Raw genomic sequence first — 23,931 nt, 5'->3', positions numbered from 1 at the left:
AAAATAGTAGGAAAGTATGAGCTAATAGGTCAGAAAAATGAAAGCCAACTAGGTTTTCAGAAATTTGCCCAAGTATAAACTAGTGATTGCATTCACCCATTTTAAAAAATCTTAGAAGAAGAAGATACAAAAGTGTGGGTTCAGGAAATATGAAAAAGTATTGCATAAATTATATATTGGTTAAGTAAAGAATTCAAAAGCAAATGAAGTTTTAGAAACTAAGGAAAAGAAGAGTCCCAAAAGATGGGGTACAAGCAGATCAAGTGAGCAATTTTAAATTAAAATCTGGACAAATTACAGATAGATGACTAAAAGATTAATGCAAAAATAGGTTCAATTGAAAATCATGGGTAAATTTTAAGGAATGGAGTAATTAAGGCAGGAAAGGACATTTTCTGTAGAAATGTAACTAACAATTAGTAGGAAACTATAGATAAAATAAAGGTTTGTAAGAACTTATAGATGAACATCAAGAATATAAAAATTTTAAAGATAATGCAAGCAGAAATTGAACAAGATCTTTAAAAAAAGGGATAATAGAAGAAGGAGAAAGTTGCAAAGGCAAACTAGATGATTGAGAAATGAAGTGTTGCAAAAGAGAGTATTGTAAGGTATTGTATGAGTATACAGCATGTAGAAGTAGATTATAGCATGTAAAAAATAAAAGAAGACTTTGGGAAAATGAGGCCTAAATGCATTAGTATTAGAACTGTAAATGGAAATACCAATATTAGGTATTTTACCATTATTATTGATAGGACATAACAAAGGGCTAACAGGTGTTTTATACAATGTTTTATTAGAGAAACTATGCAAAGGGGAAAAATTATCATATGAGGTTTTGGAGAGGAACAAAGGAATTGATAATATTGAAGGTAATTATATTTTGAGTAGCACTTAATACTATTCTAAAATACTTGAAGATATATACGTATGGCTATAGGGATAGTTGATATACCATACATTAGTAATTTTTTTGGAGAAGCAGCACTCAGTCTGATTTTAGTATGCGTAGTGTTTGAGACTATGGTAGTAACCACAGATCTATAAAAAAAGTACAATTTTTATTTCTCCAAAGAAAGCAGGAGCAGGTAAATTTGACAATTACTGCAGAATCAGTCTTAACATCTTTGTATCAAAAGTACTCTTAACATTCTCCCTGTAAGGGAGGACACCCTCTGCCACCCCCTCCATTCCTAGCCCGTATGGGCTTTACCAGAGGTCATCCTCGAAACCTAGGCTTTTGACATATTCCAGTTTGCATTGGCCAGGATGTCACTGGTATGAAAGCCACAAGTGACATTCTCATCAGTGTACTACTATTTAATGAACTCAAAACAAAACACATCTCACCTTAAGTAAGACTGAAAGAACCTAACAATGAAAGGAACTGAACTACCTACCCGTAGAAGGTAAAAGTGAGTTCAACACACAAAATACCTAAGGTAATATGCAGGCACATAAAAGTGTGATAGAAATTCTAGTAGATGTATCAGCTGTCAGGATCATGGTTCAAGAGAGGCCATTCTGGTTTTCAGAGTTATCTTAAAAGTCAAACCTAAAAAGAATAAAGACATCTACATGGCATCTATAGATCTAGAAATGACATTTAATAATGTTAAATAAAACAAATAGCTTTACAATTTAAGAAAAGTTGGACTTGCATGTAGAGAAAGAGGACTTATATTCAGTCTGTAAGAAAATCAGTCAGCAGTGATAAGAGAAACGCAAGAGATAAAGAGATTAACTGAGGTGAAGAAAGCCAAGTTCAAATTCAGAAAGTATTAAAAAGATTGCAGCCTTCTCCTATTGCTTTTCAATGAATGATTACAGGAAGCAATTTATGAACTGAAATGCACATTTGAGACTGGAGTCTATCTGAAGGGAAAAAAATATTAAGATTCACTGATGATAATCTTTTGGTAGAAACTAAAGATGAGCTAAAAGAAATTCTGAATGATATGAATTTATTACGAGAAAAATATTTATTAAGAGATAAATACAAATAGAGTAAAGTGAAAATAATGATAGTGAAATGAAAGGAGGATAATGAAGAATTAAACATTAAGATAAGGGAATACAAAGAGAATAGTGAACTTTGTTAGTTAAAGAATAAAATTAACTAATAAATCAACCGAAATAAGAATAAAGTTTCAACAACAACATCAGTAGGGAGAGGAAAGCAGCACTAGTCAATGAAAATGATTATGAGAGTGAATGAAAACATTTTGAAATAAGTGATTAAAAACTTTGCACTTATTAAATTTGTTTCCGTTACGTTTATTTTGTTTAAATAAAAAAAAGTTCTCAGAATTAGTTCAAGAAAAGTTATGTTTTCAACTCACACTATATCTCTATCTCACTCTTCTCTTTTCATCATATTTGTGCATAAACCACAAGAAAATGTTCCAGGTACATTACGTGCTATTACACGCCACCTTATGGTAAGGCTAGTACATGGCGTAAGGTGTATCACAATTTCTTTATTTTTTAGTATCTTTATTAAGTTATTAGGTAAATCTTATAAGTATCAATATAGGTAGTGATTATGATAATATCTTTGTTGTTAACCAATACCACACAATAGGAAGATTGGTACAGCCCTATAACAACACTTTCATTAATTTTAATTACTTTGTAATTAAAATTAACTAATGAATGAGTCAGTTACTTTTAATTACTTTCATACATGATAATATGGACAAAATACAGTTGTACTTCTACTTGTACTATGTACTTCTTAACAGACTAATACAGTCTATTAAAAGTATACTAAATTTCATTGTTAAACTTAAATACATGCAAATCTGATCCTTGTACCTATATCAATCTAATAAAAGTGCACAAACTAAAATTTCTTAATTAGTTTTTACAGATAATAATTACCCCTTATTATTATCCCTTATTATTTCTGATACAATTTACATAAACTAAATAGTAACAAATATTCAGTACATATATGTAACTATGGACAACATAGTTCCATATACAATTATGTTGTGTATGGAACTACGATCATGATGGATAGTGAGGGAACTATGATAGTATATGGTATATAATAGTGATGGAAGGGGTGCATTTGTACTCAACTCACCTAATTCCATGAGGGTGATGAAAAAAATGTTCTGTAAAAAAAATTGTCTTCTTTTTTGCCTATTTACTTCTTTACCAAACTGCAGTATATACTGTACAGATCAGTAAAATTTAATATTTCACCTCTATGTTCACCGAAAACATTCCAGGACTTATTTGGTAAATGGATTCTCATTGCCTTCTTCACTGAACCAAATATATGATTTTAAATCATCAGTCAAGCCCACTGAATGCAAGTGATATTCTGCTTTACAAGCAATAGCTTTGTATTCACCATAAGTACAGAACTAGCTACTTAGAAAGCAACAAACAAAATAAATAAATCTTTTATTCTAATCTGTACATAGTAATACAGTTTCTAGATCATGATAAATTATAATGACATATTGTCATTATAATGACAACTCAATAATAATATAACTCTTACAGTACAACTCCTTAATTATTTAAATACAACCAATGAAATAATGTAAAGATAAATACATTAAATATAAAAAAAATACTATTAATTAATTCATATTTCAGATGGCACTATTAAAAATTATTTTCATAACTTTTTTATTTTGTTAGTATTATTTAAAGATTCAGTAAGAGTAACATTGTTTCTATAAAAAAATTAAATTTTAAATAAATCTGTTGGAACATTTTTCAAATGGTTTAACAATTTATTAGAAATGGTCATAGATGCATATAAGGCTCTTTCTCATAAACTTAAGTATTGTGTTAAGTTTTACAAAAACAGTTTTCACATAAAACACCTTTACTCAACCAATTGATTGGTTCGGTAAAAGAGATTATTGTTACTGTTTAAGAATAAGTGATCATTCTTCTAATCAAAGATTGTAGATTCATAAATGTAAATACAAGGATAAGTTAAAATACTTCATTTTCTAAATATTGTTCTGCACAATTCTTAATTAGGGGTGCCAGATAATGATCTGACAGCCGATTTTTGTTTCTTAAAAACTTAATTCTGATTTTTTGAGGAAGTCCCAAGAGAACAAACTAAATGTAATGGTTGGGACACAATGAGAAATTATTATACATATTATGTAGGTACAATAATAAAATTCTATAATGTTGGCAACTTAGACTTTTATTAAGGTGCGTCAGAGCAAAACAATTTAGTTTGATGATTTACAATTGAAATTAATTTGAAAATTTCATAAAAACTTGTCAGTTAATAAAATTTTCACAAATTTTGCGTTTTGGTTAACAGAAATGCAATCATTATCACTAATGAAAATTCTATCCACATGTCTACTTGAGAAGCAATTCAGACCTGTATCACTTATTATACTGCAGATATTTTCATCACAGTTACAAATAGACTAAGACAAACAGTGTAGAGCAATAAAATTAATTTACATTTTTCCATCATAAAGCAATACATGAGTTTTGCAATCACTTTATCATACGAGAAAATATAAAGAAATTTCTGATCTATGTACAGGAAATACATTTTATAATTTTGGCATTTGAATCAGAACAATAATGGTAATATGGTTTTTACTTTCATGCTTGATAAAATTTTTAAATTATTGACTTAAATGACTAATAATTTATACGAAATCTTTTTTTTGGAACTTACTTGACATCTAACGAATACTTCAGGACAATAATCTTCTAACTGTGCCATTTTTGACCAAGTCCTTTTCCATTTTTCCTTGAGCATTTTAAATCTTATTATGTAAAATACTGCAATAAAAGAAAAAAATAAGAATATTAAGGTCATGACATTATTTAATAATTAAATTTTAGAATATTAATTATTGTGTGTTTATTCTTACCCATATTGAAAACAATTTTATGATTAAGAAACAAATTTTACATTAATATAAAGAAAATTATTTTTCATAAATGAATGATATTTTATTTAGAATGTTAACGAATACATTTCTGTATGCAAATATAGAAAACTTCACTGTTATGATACTTCTCATAGTAAATTAATTTTTTTCTTTTGATAACAGAGATAACATCTTGTTTGAAAAGTGATGTAATCTGCTACTTAAATTAAACAAATAAAGATATCAATTACCAAACATATTTAGTTGCTAAAGTTAAATATATACTACGATTCATGAATACAATCAATCTTTGATGGTCAATAAATATTGTGATGTTTCATCAGCACATTTTGATCAAGCCAAATGCTGAAACTTATACTATGAAGTGAATTTAATGTATAGTCGATAATAATTTATAAACATCATTTAATCAATATCCATTTATAAAAAATAGCTTACATGATAACTCAAAAACAGCAGATTTAATTGTTTAAGAAACCACTGGAATGTGTACAGTCACCTTAATAATTAATAATAAGGATATACCTAAAATAATGAATTTCTTCTTAAATTTAAAGTTTTAAAAAGAATTTTACATTTTTATAAGTCAGCATAGTACTAAGTTATTCTAATGTAAGGCAGTACTTTAAAGAAATTATATTTCCTTAGAATAACAAAATTTATTCTTATTTTATAAGCAACAAAATTCTTACCATATTTTCTAGTAAGCGTAGGTCTTATGAAAAAATTAAATATTTTATTCTTTTAAATATAAAAAAATTTTTACAGAAAAATTTGTAAACTGTACTCCTTACTCCTTACTATAATTTAAATGAATGATAAAGGAAAAATAACTATGTTTTTTATGCTCTTTTTCACATGAGTTGCAACCTGTGCCAACATCTTTCCATTAGAAAACACAGTGATATTATAGATGAAAATTAAGCAATCCAAACATAAAGTCAATGTATTATGTGCTACAAGTTGAATAAAAAATGCACAGATCTGAATGAACACTGCACAGATCTGATCTGTATATGCTCCATAGTAGCATTTTATGAATAAAGAACCAAAACTCCAAAATTTTTTTCACACTATAACTGTTTAATACCTAATGCCTTTCTTCTACATATTAAGAATTAATCAATCGATATCAGTTGGATAGTAAAAATGCTGTTAGAAAAGTTGATGTATATAACATAAATAAATACATGCATAGTTACAAAAGATTTCTATCTTTGAGTCATCATAATTTATAACCTAAATGCAAGAGGCCACTACCCTGCCAGTGTTTTTAACATTAAATTGTTTTAATAGGAAGTAACTTCATAGATGCTAAGGTTAAGATTACGAACAGAACTAGTCTGAAACAAGACTGTAACAAGACTGTAACAGACTGGGTGTGGTAATTATCAACAGGATCTTGTACCCTGCCATAAATAAAAGTCATAGAATCTATGAAAAGAAATGATATTAAACTTCTAAAATAACTAGGGAATTCTGTAGAAATCTACCTAATTGAGAATTGTGGGCAACTTTTAAAGAAAAAATAAGAAAACAAAATAAAAAGAATCAAAAAAGTAAATTCACTAAATAAATGAATGACAATAAGTCTAAGGAAGATTTTATTTAAGATAATTTATAATACGAAAAAAGTTAGTTAAATTCATGTCAAAGCTTATAAAGGAGTATATTAATGCCAAAGGCAATAATACACTGTAATCAACGTTTTGTAGATTATTGAAGTTTTAATAAATATTTGTTATTATGAAATGCGTTCATATTAATTTACATGTGACTGTAGCTTGTTTCTTGAAAAATAAAATTTTCACATAATTTGGAACTTTTAAGAGATTATCATATTCCATCACACAATATTAACAATTCATTCTTACACAGAATGTTCAAAAAGTGATGCAACTTTATAGAAGAATATTTCCTTTTTTTGTTGCATGTTTAATTGAGGAAAAATGGGTTACACAAAGCAGCAGAGAGTATTATTTGGCTCCCAATACATTAAATGTGTCAGTTATTCACAGATCTCCAGAATGCCTTTACAGAAAAGTATGGTGTGAATGCACCAAACAAGTCCTCCATCAAGCGGCTGTATGGCAAGTTCCAGGAGACAAGGAATTGGCAGATACAGCCAAACATGGCCAACCAAAACTGCTTACACCAGAAAAGTATTGATGAACAAGCAAGCTGTTAATGCAAAGAGGTCTGTGTTACGCCTATCTAGCCAGGCTGGTCTCCCTGTTGGTAGTGCCTACATGGGGTTGCACAAGTGTTTAAAGATGCATCTCTACAGAATTCATGTTGTTCATGAGTTGTTACCTGTAGGCACTGGAAAACTTGTAGCTTTCTGTCAGTGGTTCATGTCATCTCTAATGCCAGATGGGGAAGAACTTCCCATCTGATGACTGATTTTGGTCTGAGGATGGATATTGCAAATGCACAGAATTCGCGCACTTGGTGTATGGAAAATCCACATCAACTATATGGATAGAAAGTGGGTGTTTGGTGTGCAATGGTAGGCTAATCTTCATACATTCTTTTGTGGCACAGTGAACAGTGAGCATTAGATACACATGGTGCAACAATTTGTAAACATTATACCTGTAGACTGGCTAGAGTACATGTGGTTTCAGCAGGACAGTGCTACAGCTCATACAGCCAACAACACTATGATTTTCTTGGGTCGGTGTTTTCATGGACGCAACTGATTTTGAAGGGGTAGTGGCCCCCTCAGTCTCCTAATTTTTCCCCTTCTGACTTTTTCTTGTAAGGATTACTTAAGGATGCTGCTTACAAAATTCAACCTGACACCAGAGTGAAGTTGAATGATTGTCAAGGCAATTTCTTAAAAAATGTTACAACATGTGTTTAAGAGGATCCAATGTTATATTCAATCATGGGAATCGCATAATGGAGGCCACCTTCAACTACTATTGTAACTTACTCATTTTTCCATAAGGTTGTGTCACTTTCTGAACACTGTGTATCATGTAGATTGTTACTCTTGTAAGTAAAATGTGAAGCATCATCTTTGGTATCAAACTGGAAAAGATAGACAGAATAAACTGTAGGAAATCTTGGATATTTTTCAATTTAATACCATCCAGGGATTATTTGTATTTTATTTAATGAATAACTTTAACAAAAAGTAATACTATGTAAGGGATTCTTTTCATGTACTCTTCAAGTACAACTGAATTGAAAATAACATAATAACAGTTTGACAGCAATAAATCAGTGATTATTAAATAAGCCTTCATTAACCAGTTCTTTTAGTTAATATACTTAATTTTCAGTAATTATTGTAATTACTTTAATGCTAATGTAATACTGCCATGTCAAAGTTGTAATGTTCTCTGCATTTAAAATGACCTGTTACTCTTAAACTGTAATTTTGAATCAGTTTGTTTTTCTAAAATAGTATGTAAATAATTTTTACTTTTTTAAATTATCATCTCGCTTTAAATATGGTAAATATGTGTGATTCACCATGTAAATAAAACATATTGATGTAGGATTAAAAGCATTAAAACAAAATTAAATTATTCCTATTTTAATTTTTTTTAAATATTATTGAATGGGACAATCAGTTAAAGATTAAGTCATAATCAGTTTTCTTTCTTTTTTTAGAAATGCAATTTTAAAATTAAATTAAAAACATCAGTTCAACTTTGTAGACTGAAACCAATTATCAGTATGAGGTTTGTTGTATAATCCCTAAGAGGTAAATGAATTTAAAACAGATAATCTACACAAAGCGATATTTTTTTTTAATAATTATTAGAACCTACAGAAAATTGCCTATGGTTTGTTTATTTTCAAATTTAAATAAACAATTTTTTTACTTACACTTTGAGAAAGATCTTAAACAAATATTCATTAATCTCATAGTTCATAAATGAAAGGGATACATATATTATTATGAAGTACTCATTAAGTAAAACTTATCAAATCACTTTCATGTATTGCATCTGGGTTTACTTTTGTCCTCCAAAACTGAAACTTTGAAGTTTTTAAATTTTTTTTTATGTCTGCATACAAATCTTGTTTCTTCTTAAAAAGACTTATCAATAATTAAGCCTTTTAGAAGACTGACGAAATCTTAGAAAATAAAAAGCAGTTTGTTTCCGATTTTTATCTATCAGTACGTTAGTGTGTACTTACTGTATAGCTAAATTTTTATGATCCATTGAATAATTTATTAACTTATAATCATTCAAGAGCTTAATTTTTTAATTTTACGTGGCTTGTATTTTTTTAAATTTTATTATGAAAATGCTTTATATCGTCGATATACTAAATAGATATTTAGACGTTAAAAGGAAAACAATCCTCAAGCTAGTTTTGAATTGGTCGGTTGTAATAATGCTGGTTAAAGAACATACCTTGATAGCTATGTTAAATAACTTTTGGTTTTGAATGCTACTGACAAAGGTTTGCTTTACTGCGTGGATTGCACGCTGTTTCATCAGTGTATATTCAATGCTGGAGGTGGATAAAAATTAATGTAGTCTTTTTTCTATTTTATACATTCACAATTGCAAACTATAAGAACATTTCGTTTGTATCAGTGAATGCAAATCATGATGGCTATGAAAAAAGCTTGTCACTGTTTATTGCTGTTATTATCTCTGCAACTTGTTATCTTCGAAGTTATATTTAATGAAAAATTATATAGACTACTGAAAAAATTAGTGTTTTCAGTATTGAAATTTGTGTTTTGATCAGTTGTTGTTGATTCAAGAACTTTGTTCTCTGCAAAAACCAATAAAATTTGCCTAACTGGCGGAGTTTGCTTGCCGTTAGTATATTATTTTTTATGAATATAATAATTTTAAAAGTAGACTTAACTTATTTTTCACCGAAAGTTTTTAAGTCATTTTAATATTAAAAAATCGTATCATGCTATTTAATTTTAACGAAAAACGTTTTAGGTTAGTTTTCACTTAACTGATAAGTAATAATACAAAATTCATTTTTCATGAAATCAAGGAGATTATTTATAAATAGTGTAGATCTGTCTAACATTACATTTTTTTTTTACTGTGTAACATTAATGTGGTGTTAAAAATATCGTAACATTACACTAGCTAGTGTTAACGTTATCCATCGGTGTATTGTTGTACAGTGTAAAAAGAGAAAATTTTAAGAAAATAAATATTAATTTTTTTCTGTTAAACGTATCTATTTCAATTTTATGGAAACGGTTTAAATGTATATTTATTTGGTGGTTGGTAGGTTATATTTAAAAACATAACCAAAATATTAAATATATATAAAAAAAGGTATAGATTTTGCATATTAAGTCATGAATACCAAATTACCTTGAGTACTCAAATTATCTCTAAAAAATATGAGGTTATTTTGTCTGATAACTTAAAAAGTAATTAAAAACTAGTACATCATATTGTTCATTTGTTTTTTCTAATCATTCGCAGTTAGACTTAATGACATGACATCTTGTCAGTCAAACTACGAGTAGTAAACGGCAGACCTTACGTTTCACAAATATTGTTGATCTATGTTCTTATTACTTGGCCTCATTATATTGGTAGAATGATTTTTGGCTTTAGTTTTTAATTTTTACAGTAACTACAAGTTTCTTTTTCAGCTTCTCAATTTGTCTAATAATTAAGGATCTGAAAAATTTTTTTTTATGAATGGATTTCTTAATTGTTTGTAACAGATTACAAGCAATATGCCTGTAGATGTATAGAAAAATTATGCTAATCGGTTACAATATACTTGAAATATGTTGAAGGTTTGGATTAAAACTGTTTTTCTTACTGAAAACATAACTAGAAAGAAACCAATTTATCAAGAGGAAACTTTTTCAATTAATTGAAGACGTGGGTACCCCCTCAGCTTCAGTATCATCCTGATTAGCCTATACCTTTAAATTGAAAGTTACTTCTATTGTTACAGTTTAAGGGTTAAAAAAATTATCTCTTTCTTCAGACTTCCTTACTCTGAGTTATTTATTCAATGTAACATCTAAGTCTCTTGAGAAACCTTAAAAATACTTTAGTTGTGCATTGGATGAAATGGCTAACCTTGATTGAGAAATATTTCTTACAGACTTTAAAAAGGAGGAGGCTCTCAATTTTACCTTTGTGTAATTATTTTTTTAATATATTTTCAAGCCTTCATCTCTATCGAACAGTCTGATTTTGATGATTTTTTTAAAATTGTTTTTGGCTTTGTGAAGGAAGTTGGTCTCTGTTGGATCACAGGTGGTCTCATTGTACAATTTTTCTATAACTTACTGAAATTTTTTTTGATGAAACTGCATTGTCTATATTGCTGGTGTGAAGATATTTGCCAAGTTTTGATTGTAAAAATTCCTTAGCACTGAATATTGGATTATTATTAATCAGTGATACGTAACCTGCCTCTTAATGGCATTCAAAGTATTTTAATGTAAAAATTAAGCAAAATTTTTTTGAAAACTTAGGTAAGCATATATACAAAAATAATTTTGGAATAGAAATATAAATTCAAAAATTCCATAATGATTTTTAATTTTCAGCAATCTTTTACTGTATTTATAAGTTTTTAGTTAATTCCTATCCTTATATGATAAGGTCATTTGAAATAAATTTAATTATGTTATTCAGCATAAATAGTTTTTAAACCTTATATAATAATTGTCTTGATTCTTTTTTTAAACCTAAAATTATATTCATAAAAAATCCTTATTTATGTAAATCTTTGAACCATTCAGTAAATGCGGTATATATACTGAATGTTTAAGTAATTTTCTGTATGAGTAGATTTGTGATTAATCTCGTAAGATAAGGTTTACAGAAGTTTACAATGCTGTGAAGAGCTTTAAGTTTAGTACTAGAATTATAGAATTTTGTGCAGTCAGAAAGTTCAGTTTATATATTCCAGGTGTATTGCATTTGACCCACCGGGTTGGTCTAGTGGTGAGCACGTCTTCCCAAATCAGCTGATTTGGAAGTCGAGAGTTCCAGCGTTCAAGTCCTAGAAAAGCCAGCTATTTTTACACGGACTTGAATACTAGATTGTGGATACCGGTGTTCTTTGGTGGTTGGGTTTCAATTAACCACACATCTCAGGAATGGTCGAACTGAGATTGTACAAGACTACACTTCATTTACACTCATACATATCATCCTCTGAAGAATTATCTAAACGGTAGTTACCGGAGGGTAAACAGGAAAAAGAAAAGCAAAGGTGTATTGCATTTGTTTTGTGATTGTATTTGATGTATAATGATTTTTTAAAATTTGTTTATTGATCTGAAGAAAAAAATATACCACATTTTTAAAAAATTTTTTAGCTACTAACTGTGAATTTTTGTTTAACAATGTTAATGTGAATTTTTGTGTTGTTTTATTGTACCTTTGTTTATTTTGCGTTGTACTTTGTCAATGAATATGATATTTTTATCTCTTTATGTGCTCTGTGTGACAACATTTTCTATGTTCCTTATTAGTGACAATGTATGTTTCTTCTCTCTTGAAGAAAGATTTCAGCCAAGATACTAAAAGTAGCAGAACCCATACAAATTATCAGGTTATATATTGCATTTATTTTGGTGTGACAAGAAAGTTTGTTTTTTAGTATTTTAATTTATTTATGATTTATAAGATGTATTCATTTGATATTTGTTGTGTTTCAGAATAGAGATTGTTTCTCTTATTGAGATAGCGTATAGGTTTCTTGACGAATACTAATGATGAATAGCCGGTTATTTTGATGTTTTTAATTTTTTTAATGAGATTTGTGCTGCTTTTTATTTATCCATTTGTATCTCTGTCTATGTTTGCCAATTACTTTATCCATGTAGCAGACTAGTTTATATGGCAGAGGAAGTTTGGTATTTATGATGTGGAGGACAGGAATTTTTGGTTTGTCTATTTTAAGATAGACTTAAATTTAGGATGGATTTAATTTAAAAGATTTTTGTGTGTTAACTACAGTTTGGACTTATTATGATCTGTGTAATTTTCAGTGTGATTCTGATGTATATTCTGTAATGTTATTTTTCTGAATTTATTCTTACTAGTTGAAAAGGCGAGGTGTATATTTGGAGAGTTTACGAACTACTGTTGTATGCAGTCATGTTCCAGTGGCTGTAAACACTAGTAAAGAAAGTAACTAAGATTCTGCCGTGATATTAGATTGCTATTTTAAACATTATTATCTCGCATAGCATGATAGTGTTACATAACATTATATTATTTATTAAGCCTTATTTATATTAATTAAATATTAATGAATTAATTAATAAAATTTTAATTTCAATATTTAATAATAAAAAATCAGTTTTTCTTCTGCTTAATTACAGCTATCTTTGTATAAATAATAATTTTATCTTTTGCCTTGTTATTTTGTAATAAAAGCAATTTTTTCTTAGTTAATGTACTTTGAATGTGCGCACACACACACACACACACACACACACACACACACACACACACACACACACACACACACACACACACACACACACCAGGTGTGATCAATAGTTAACAATAATATTAATTTTTTTCAAAGAAATTTTTTATATTGATATTACTTTCTTCAAAGTACTTCCGTACTTCCCCAGAGATATACACCTATGCAAGCGTTTCTTCTAATCCTCAAATATTTGTAGAGAAGACATTTTTGATATAACCTTAAGTTCACTTGGTATATTTTTTTTATTTCATCTATTATCGCATATAGTTGTCCTTTTAATGTTTTCTTAATAAGTGGAAACAAGAAAAAGTTGCAGGGTAATCACAGATTAATAGTGAAGTATGAACTGGAGCATTATAATGATGCAAAGCCCAAGAGTTAGTTGCTTGCTCACATTTGTGGTTACTTTATTCAGATTGTGGTGTGTAAATGGTGTAAAACTGCTAGGTAATACAGTTTGTAGAAATACAAGTTGTGGAAAGAATTCATAATGGATGATGCCATTTTAATTGTAAAAAAACAATAAGAAGAACCTAAACATTCAATCGAACCTGATGTTATCATAACCTTATACCCACACATCACCTGTTATGATATGTTACAGTAATTCTTAGTCATCAACGATGTCAGCTAACAATTTTTTTGCAATTTTGCTTCTCTTGAAAATTCAACAATCTTGGAATAATGTTGCTGCTACTCGTTTAACCAAAAGTCAGTCAAAATTGTTGTTCACAAACTATATGAGATTCAACCTCTTCATTAGCTTCTCTAATAATGAGTCGATGGTTATCGATCACAATGTTTTTATTGTTTTTTCCATTTCATTAGTTAATGGATTAAGACGCCCAACCCTTTATCTTTTTCATGGCCATATGAAGAAGTTCATATGGCAATAGTTCATACGAAATTGTTTAAATACCATTCAACTGACTTACCATAAACACTTGGTGTCAACATGGAACATCCTTACCAAAAGACCTCTTTACCAATTGCACTATTCTTTATTCAATTTTTAACACAAAACTTAAAAAGGCACTGAATTTGGCATTAATGAGCATTTTGAGAACGGCTAAGAATAAAGGTAAACAATTCTTACTACTGCAGTAAGAAGACTTCAAAAAAAGGTGGGAAAAGTACCTAAGAGTAGCCAGGGATTATGCTGAAAAGTAGCATTAATTTCATTGTTATTTAATAAATAATAATTTATCTAGTCCATTTGTTGCTTAATAATTGAATGATAATAGTATTTTCCTTATTAATAATAATGAATATTTGGGTAAGGCTACAATATTTAATAAAACAAGATAATTTTTAGCAGTATTGAAAAATAGTAGTAGTTAAAAAATAAAAGTAACAAAAAAATTTCTTGCAAATAGCATTAACTAACATAAATTATTCTGTTAAATCCACAATCTACGCATTTCATTTATTATAAATATAATTTGAGAATTAAGGTGCATACCAATGACCTTAACAGACAGGGACACTGGTTCGATTCTAACTGTACAATTTTCAGCTCCTAGAATAAATTTGTGATTTTTACCTAAGAAAGGCAGTCAAACTTTTGGTGGATTCTAATGAGAATAGTATTTAATTATTTAATATTGTATACTAATAGAGCAGGTTGAAAAAAAAGGGTTAATTATTGTTCAAACTCTTAATTTGGATGGATCATATTAACAATCTAAAATCTGAGTTGTGTAAGGACTTAAGAAAGTTCTATTTTCTATGATCATATTTTCTGAAGTCTATTTTAAACTTGATTTTTTAATCCTTACACATATATAGAAGTGAAATGTTTAAAAAGAAGATTTTTGTTATTTCCTTCTTAAAATCAATAAAAAAAAAAATCTGACACCAGTTTGTTAATAAAAGTAAGACGTTGAATAAATTTCTCAGTCATTCAAAAAAAAAAAAACTTATGTTTGTTAATGTTGAAATCTTTTTTCGAATTGTGTGAATAAATTATTTGTTTTTATTTTAGTAAGTAATGTAATAAAATTTAAAAAAAAAATAGATAAAACTAAGTGAATCCAGTTAAAACCTTATAGATTGAAATTAATAATTTAAAAAGTTAACACCTGCAGGTTTTATATTAAAGCTGTGGAACATCGGTTTCCCCCCTCCCTTTGAGGTATCTAATTTTATAATTGTTAAATAATAAATATTTTAGTGCTGATTATTTAAATCGTTTTAAATGTACACATATATTACATTTTATATATATAAAATTTATATTTATGTACGTACATAATCTTTGTTCTATATTCATTTTGTACATTTTTCCTTTTTTAATATAGTAGTCTTAAGGTATGATTTTTTTTACCGGTAACTTTATGAAATGAATAAATAAATTAAATAAAATCCAAAAATATATCTTAATATTGAAAATAAATGAAACAAAATTATCCGTTACAAAATAAGTAAAATTATGTTATAAAATAAAATATAATCCGATAGTTAGCATATAAAAACTGTTATTAATATTTTCCTCACTGGAATGAGTCCGTATTTTTGTTTCACGAATATTTAACGTCACGACATAAAAATAAAACTTTTAAAATTAATTTTGCTTTAATTAATTTCTCTGTTTTACGTAAATTACCCATCGGAATAAATCAATTTTTATTTTAATTCCCATTCTTACCGAAGTAATTACAGAAAGACCACCTGTTATAGAGTTGTTTTGGCGGAGCGTTAGAATTAAAAAATGACAAACACCATAGAAAAGGACCAAAAACCATGGTATTTTACAAATGTAAATTCCCTTCTTGTTAATTAAGAATTATTAATGAAACATTGCAATACAAAATTTGCTTTACTTAGATACATATTATGTTTTATTTAATCTAATCGTTACAAAAGTTATATTAGCTCAAACCCTTAAATGCCTTTTGTCCTATCCAGACTGTAATATCGTGTTCGTTTTCATTTTGCGCGACACCTTTACTTGTGCGTAATTCATTTTGTTTATTGGTAGATTGGTTGTAGTTAGTGATTAGAAATAAAATTCTTGCCTTGTTAAATGGCTTCGTACAAAATTAACTTTAGATCTTTATCAAACGATCCTTGTTTGAAATATCAATAGAGTAAAATAAAACTGAAAGTAATTTCTATATTTATAGCGTAATATATTTAAATATGATTGTATTATCACGAGCAACGTTTAATATTTAAGATCCTGCGTACTTCGACTTCTTATACAGAAGTATTTTTATGTTTAATATTACGATTAGCTCTGTTAATTTAAATATTTGAATCGTTAATATATTTACTGGCATGGATGAAACGTCATAGAATTTGTAGAGATTAAAACCTAATTTACTTTATTGCATAACTCTATCTGAAATTTGTTTTTAGAAATAAAGGAATATCATTACATATATTATGTAACAAATTCGTATAAGTAAACAATCTTCCTCACATTTTTGTAACATAATTTTTTATGAATTATTACGTTGATCCTCATTCAGTAATATTTGATTTAATCAGTGTAGAGCAGGTTGTTTCATTCAGCATTCAATTATCAGTATGATAGTTGTCGAAGTCAGTCGGGTCAAGTCTGTTCATTGAGTCCCACGCAACATCTATACAAATAGTTATATAGTTCCAGTTCATTCTTGAACAATTGTCATAATTCGTTTCAATACTGCTACTTTTATATACATGCCATCTTTCTTTTCGCTCAATCACTCTCTCTCACTCTCTCTCTCTCTCACACACACACACACACACACACACACACACACACACACACACACACACACACACACACACACACACACACACACACACACACACACACACACACACACACATTTTCTCTCAATCGTACCCCTCCTTGTGTAGACTTGTCAAGATGACCAAGCATTGCTATCCTACGTTGTAAGATTAAAACTGCCGTCTGTCAGCTAGTCTTCCAGTTTTATCACATATCCACCATGTCCCGACATTTAATTTAAACAGAGATATTTGGTTATTCACGCATCTCATTTTTGTACCTAAAATTTAACTTAATAACAATCGCTACTTATTATACACACTACAATAATAGTCGGTTTATAATAATGATTAATGATAAAATCTAAAATGATAAAATCGAAAATAAAAATCTACTTATTTCTACACGGTTATCAGTATATTAAAGAGTATTTAGTTGTTCTCTGTTCGATCATTACAATTCTTGGTTAATCCTAGTTTAATTTATTTTGTTAATCGCGTTTAAAATTTGTAAACTGGTTTTTTTTATTTATGATTATACTATGTCATAATCTGCTTTAAAATCAGTTTGTAAGCAGATTTTAACCAATTTTCGGTCTAAGTCCTCTAATAGAACAGCGGTAGTGGTCTAAGTCCTCTAATAGAACAGCGGTAGTGCCATCAATTGAATTCTTCTGAGTAAGTATTGAGAAACAATCTATTTTTTGTTGAAATTATATCGCTTTAGTAGACATGGTAAGCACTCGTTCAGTTGTCGAATTTATACTTTTCTGTCTCAAGCCGATATTCTTAACGATTCCATTAACTGAATCCAATCGTTGAAGGAGACAGGTAATTGAAATACAATTAAACATTTTAAATAAAGCTGTATCTGTAATTGATAATCTTATATAAAATTGTAATCTGGCATGATAGTTTAAACATCACGAATTTCTGTAATTTTTTCCTACCTTAGTTATACTGTGTACTCTGTGTAGTACAAACAAGTGAAAGTATGCTTGCTAATCGGATCAGATTTTGATGTCAGGTTTGTTATAAATCTTTAATTTCATGACCCCCTTAAAACAGAAAAAAAACACAACCTTTGCGTTGAAAAATTCTGGAAGGATGTATGTTCGTAGGTACATACGTCGGGCTGTTTCATTTTGCTTGATATCTCCAGAATTGAAGGACCGATTTCGATGAAATTTTGACGGTATTTCTTTATATACGTCATTGACATCATTTAATTTTGGTCGCTCTCGGTCAAGGGAACAAGAAAGCCCTTGTGGGTTGTACAGGGTGATTCAAAGAAACGGGAAATTTAAAAAATTAAATAACGTTAATGATTTGTAGTAATTAGTTAATTGCTATTCGCGCTTAATTTTTACAGAAGTAAAATAAATATAAATCATTTTTTTTACCGGTAAACTAATCTTACAATCTTCCAATCTAGTCCTCTCATTACGTTTTTCTATCTAGCCTTACAATCTTTTGTTTTTTTTTTTACACAGTTATGTATTTATTTACAAAGCTAAGTGTAGTTAAGAGACGTTGACGGCAGTATATTTAAATATTGTATAATTCATCATTAAATGTCTAATGTATATAGTTCCTAGTTGCTTAGGTTTTGTGTAGGCTGAAAGAGAGTACAGAAAATTATTTCAGTGACTAATTGAGGAGTTACGAGGAAGAAGAGCCTAACTGCAAGAACAGTTTTTTGGTTATTTTTTTAAAATTGCGTTTAAAATTTTAATATTTTTGAAAATGTAAATATTGTGGGCATTTCCCATTATTTACTAATGATTTAGTATAGATAATTTTAAATTACTTTACCCTCATAATAGGGCAATTCTGACTCTATAAGTAAAATTGCTAGTCAAGATTTAGGCCTTTCTTCCATAAAATTGACCTTCAAAATTATTAACCATTAAAATAGTGGTGATAACAATGAACAGCTCTTGGTTGGAAAATAAATGTAATCTGAAGATTGAAAACAGTATAATAATAATAATGAAAATATACCAAATTTACATCAAAATAATACAAATTGCACCTAGTAACAACAACAATGACCAGCTCTCGATTAGAAAAATAAGCTTCTTTTTGTATTAAAAACAATATTAAACAATAATATAAAAATAAGTTTTATACTATAATATTATTTATAAAAAATTACCAAATATAGCAATAATAGAGGTTATTACAACTTAATGTTCATTGAAACGTAAAGTGGATTTGTAGAATGTTAAATGTCAAAGTTTATTTATTTTAAAGTTCTTCTATTGCACTGGCAAATAATATTGATCACATTATGTCTTGACAGAGATGTTGAAAAAAATATTACACAAGTCTTTTTTCTTAGCATCTTTAATCTTCACTTCATGTACTTGTTTCGTATTCAGATTTCTCGTTGGATTAATGTTTGCATCACTTCTCCAGAATGAATAAGGAGCAAATATTTGTTGATAACTTGTACAAACTGAAAGCTATTTTCCTGAATATTTCATCATAACACACTTATGTATTTTAAAGTCATTTTTATTTTTGTTTATAGGAGATTTTTGAAAAACGGTTTTAAACTCGTTGTACAGTCACAGATAATATATGGATTCCAAAGAACAAGAAAGACAGCAGGTTTTGTCCGAGCCAAAGCTACTACTTCCAAATACTGTTTTGGATGTGTTATTTGCTGCTTGCGTTTTATCGGAATATTGAATAATCCAAAGTTCCTGTCGCATTGACTGAAAGAATGTCCTCTGACTGGAAATACGTTAAGTATATTAACAGAATAAATAAAATGAAAATCATGAACAAAACACGATTATTGCGTTGTTCTTGTTCTGTGCACTACAAGCATCTGAAAACATAACTATTTCTTTAACATTTTTAAAAGTTTTTAATTTTTCTACTAGGAATTTAAATAAAAGGATACAACAGAATTAGCTTCCTTTTTTGACTGTTTCAGCAAAACTGTACCCATAACTTGAAGAATCATTGCATACATAAATGTTGAACCACAAAAGCCATTTATAAAACTGAATGTTTACATTTATCTTTGGGAGCGGTAAATTTTGGCCATAATTACTAGCCAATTACTAGCAATTCATTTCAGGTCTTAGCTTTCTCAAGATAAGCGTTTTTAATTCTTTTATGGCTTTCAGCCTTCTTGTCAGTATCAAAACCTACTCGTATTTGAGCATCTCGATTATGGCTAATGCTGTTTCACATTTATTGCAGTAGTTAGAAATATATGAACGTGGTTTTCTAAAGGAAAGATTTCATTTCTCGTGGAAAAATCTGAAATACGTTTTGTATTTCATTTTAAATTGTACTTTTGTTTCATTAAAATAGAACTATTTGAATAATTCGTAAAGTTTTTTAACAGATCGGGATTTTCAAAATATGTCTTTTTGTGCACAATTGTGAGAAATTGAATAAAAATGTTTTATTGCTAAATCCCATACAGCAGGGTTTATCTTATGCGGTCTATTTAAGTGTTTACCACGATTGTCAGTAACCATAAGTTTACCTTCTACAACAGAATTTTGAACACCTCAAGTTTTTTGACAGAAATCTGAAATAGTTTAATAATAAATGAACGGCACACCATATTTTTTTCTGGCTGGATGTGAACAAAATATTTCCAAGCATTCTGTCTGTTTTTACTCTTAACCTTTGTGCTTCACATTTTAACATCTAACTGTTCCATAAATTTCATAAACGATATATTCCGGTTAGTTATCATCAATGTTCCAAAACAATTTAAATAAATTTTCTTGTTGTTTAGTAACAGAAGAATAAGAGTTATTTAAACAACTCTGCTCATCAACAAACTCAACAAACTGTTTTCCTTTAGTAATATCGCCTTTATAATTAACATAACCCTTACCGGAATTACGTTTCATTTTTGTTGACTCACATTTCCATAAGTTTTTACCTCTCTCTACGGAAGAAAGACCTAATAGCAGCTACGTAACAGCTGTTGTAGTACCATCAGGAGTGCCAATAAAAATATAATATTTTGTACACATATGTAACAAAAGGCGGGGAATTCAAAAATGCATTCTTCAGAAAAAGGGCCTAATGAAATTCAGGCCGTTCTTTCACATAACTCCTCAATTTTGACAGTTAATACTGCTACGTAGGTTTTATTTTTAAATACTGTTTTGCAGATCACTATTGAAACTAGCTGTGAAAATATAAAATGGCTACCATTTCGGTAAAGGTTGTCATAGCGTGATGTTTATTTTTATAAAAATATTTTTTTCAATGCTTTTTAAAATTGTACGCCTCATTTTCCGTTTAAAATATTTTAATTTTACCTTTCTTAGGATCCTGTGGGATGAGTAGCCTTGTTCCAAAAAATCGTTTCGAGGTTGGAACATTTGCTAAGTTTCATTTCTCTATGTTAAATGCTGAAAAGTTATTTAAGGGTTGCCATACTTTTTAACACTCTGTATACCGTTTTTGCGCGCGCATGAGGGGATGATTGGATATGCAAACAACGTAATTTTGACTCTTATTATTCATAAACATCTGTAAAGTATAGAACTTAATCTATAAATAATATAATTTAATTGTATAATCATATAAATACGGAATAATTCGTCGAATGTAAAACATCATTCTTATCCTAATTAAGCTTTAGGTCTTTATAAATTTATAAATAATTTTGTTTAAATAAAGATATACAAAATTTTCTGTCGAATGGTTCCAGACGTAGCGTAGGTTCATTTAATAGGCTTTGATGTCTAAGTTGAAATTGCGTCTCGGAGTTATAATTGTTTAAATAAAAGTAAGTTTCTGACAAATTTGTCTTCCTTTTTATTTATCTTTACTATTTTACCTTCTCGGATGATAAGAAGTTCATCATTCACGAAAATTCAAAAAGTTTTCCTCTGTTCTCTCAAATTTTGCAGTTTCTGTTTTCGTCTTTCTCTTTTTAAATAAATACCTGTATTTCTTTCTTACGTTTTCTTTCTTTTATTTTATTTTTTTTATCCAGTACATCAAGTAGTTTGACCTTGTAACGATTTTCCCAAACTTTTTAAATTATGTCCACGAACACAAGAAATGTTATAATCATATAAATTTTATCACATTAAATGTATAAAAAAAAAATATTGTGTTGTTTTTCTAATACATATTTGAGAACTAAATAAATAAGTTTTTCTATTTAATTCGTACTTTACCGTTTTAATTATCATTCAATTAAAAATTATTAGTATTTTTATTTAATAATTAATTATCTTTTAAATTTATTTTGTATTGGTGAAAATGCTTTTTTTAATATGAAAATTATAAAATATTAAAATCGGTAACCAGAGGAAGTCAAGTCAAAAAGTAACCTACAAAAGATAGCTTACGGTTTTCCTTTATTTTTAAAATTAATATGGCGTGATGTAGTGCGTATGGAATTCCATTCCCCGTAAATAATCTTAGGTTAACGTGATAATCATTGTAATACCTGAGTACAGCTACCTGCCGTACCCGTTTTCATTTTAATATAAAAGACGGCTTGGCTCGGAAGGTATTATACAAAATAGTTTTGAATGAAATACAAAATTAAAATGTAATGAAAATCATTTAGTAGTTAATATCTTCACTGCCTGCCTGTGTGTTTTCTTTTTTTGCTTTCTTTATTTCCATTTTCTCAATACAATTATAGTGTAACAAGAAACTGTAAACTTGTTTTTGCACGTTCAACAGAATAACGGATTAATATGATTGTTAAAATTACCTTCATAAAATGTTATGGAAATTAAATTGGTATTCATGCACATTACAACTTCTAATCATATTCTATTTGTCTGGCGCTATTATAGTAGTAAATATAACGATTTAATGCGTTTGATGTTAAAGTAATAAATTATTAATTTTTTACAGTATCTACGTAAAATAACGTTGGAGTTTCAAACAGTCATAATTTTGGACAAAAGCACCATATACATCAAAAGCATGATGTATAGTTAAAATTAAGAAAAACATATTCCCGTTTTCGATAGAATAAAAATTCTAGTATCAGCACATCCGTGTTGTGTTACAAAGTAAATAGCCGCGCAAAGGTTTTTAGTCACCAAGATTACGGTACAGAGGAAGAAGCATTTTGTGTTTTGTGGATTGCTAAATTTGAGCCGGTTACATTTTTTTGGGCGTGAATTCCTTTACGTTTGTTAGTAGTAATGCGTTCAATGAAAAACCGCCGCAAGAAAATTAAGTTCGTCGTAGGGAAAACGACTTTAAAAAAACGGGCAGCTTATTGAAGCATCTACATCCATGATGACAATTATTATCTGACGAGATCATTGAAGTCGTGAGAGCAAGTTATTTTCAGTAACCTGATAAAATCGTTTTTTTTTAATAAAAAATCCTTCTGGGCAGTTGAATAAAGAGTTTTGCCTCAAAGGAAACGATTTTCATATATTTTTTTTACTTTTACTTTTTGCTTCTAACATGCAACTTGTACAAATAAATGTCAAAAATCTTTTTTCTTTGAAAGGAGACGCTTTATCGGATAATAATTCAAGTAAGGGAATAACAGGTATAGGTACGTTTTTAATTGTTTAATAAATTGGTATATCTAATTAAACTAAAATTAAGTTCATTCTTATAGTTTCATTAAAGCAGGTTGTTTCTGAATATTCTAAATCATGTACAAAAAAAAAAACAGATATAAATTTAGATACGGAAGAAAATTTGAAATAAGTAAAGGCATTTGAACTAAAAGTCATCTCGGTTTAGGTAAGTTTATGATATAAAAAAAAAAAACATGAAAAAACAAGGAATGATTTGCATAACTTTCCTAGCTAGGTCGGTGTTACCTATAAAAGTTAAATTATTAATCTATATGGTATAGACTTTATTTAAGTTTATTCGTGTTATAGTTTTTTTCTAATATTTT

At 28.5% G+C, this 23,931-nt stretch overlaps 1 protein-coding gene across 2 annotated transcripts in view; it reads right to left on the bottom strand.

Annotated features, from left to right (window-relative positions):
• hbt (headbutt) overlaps positions 1-23,931 on the bottom strand; it is a 170,649-nt gene that overhangs the window by 18,944 nt on the left and 127,774 nt on the right. For both annotated transcript variants that reach the window (XM_075360146.1, XM_075360145.1), the window contains one exon: positions 4,685-4,791. In XM_075360146.1, coding sequence (XP_075216261.1) covers positions 4,685-4,768 — 84 coding nt within the window. In that variant the 5' untranslated portion in view covers positions 4,769-4,791. The remainder of the gene's footprint in view (positions 1-4,684; positions 4,792-23,931) is intronic.

Source organism: Lycorma delicatula, chromosome 3 (assembly GCF_047948215.1).
Source record: "Lycorma delicatula isolate Av1 chromosome 3, ASM4794821v1, whole genome shotgun sequence".
In the NCBI taxonomy this organism is placed as follows: Eukaryota; Metazoa; Arthropoda; class Insecta; order Hemiptera; family Fulgoridae; genus Lycorma; species Lycorma delicatula.
The sequence above is the reverse complement of the archived record's forward strand: the minus strand, read 5'-3'. Positions and strand labels throughout refer to the sequence as shown.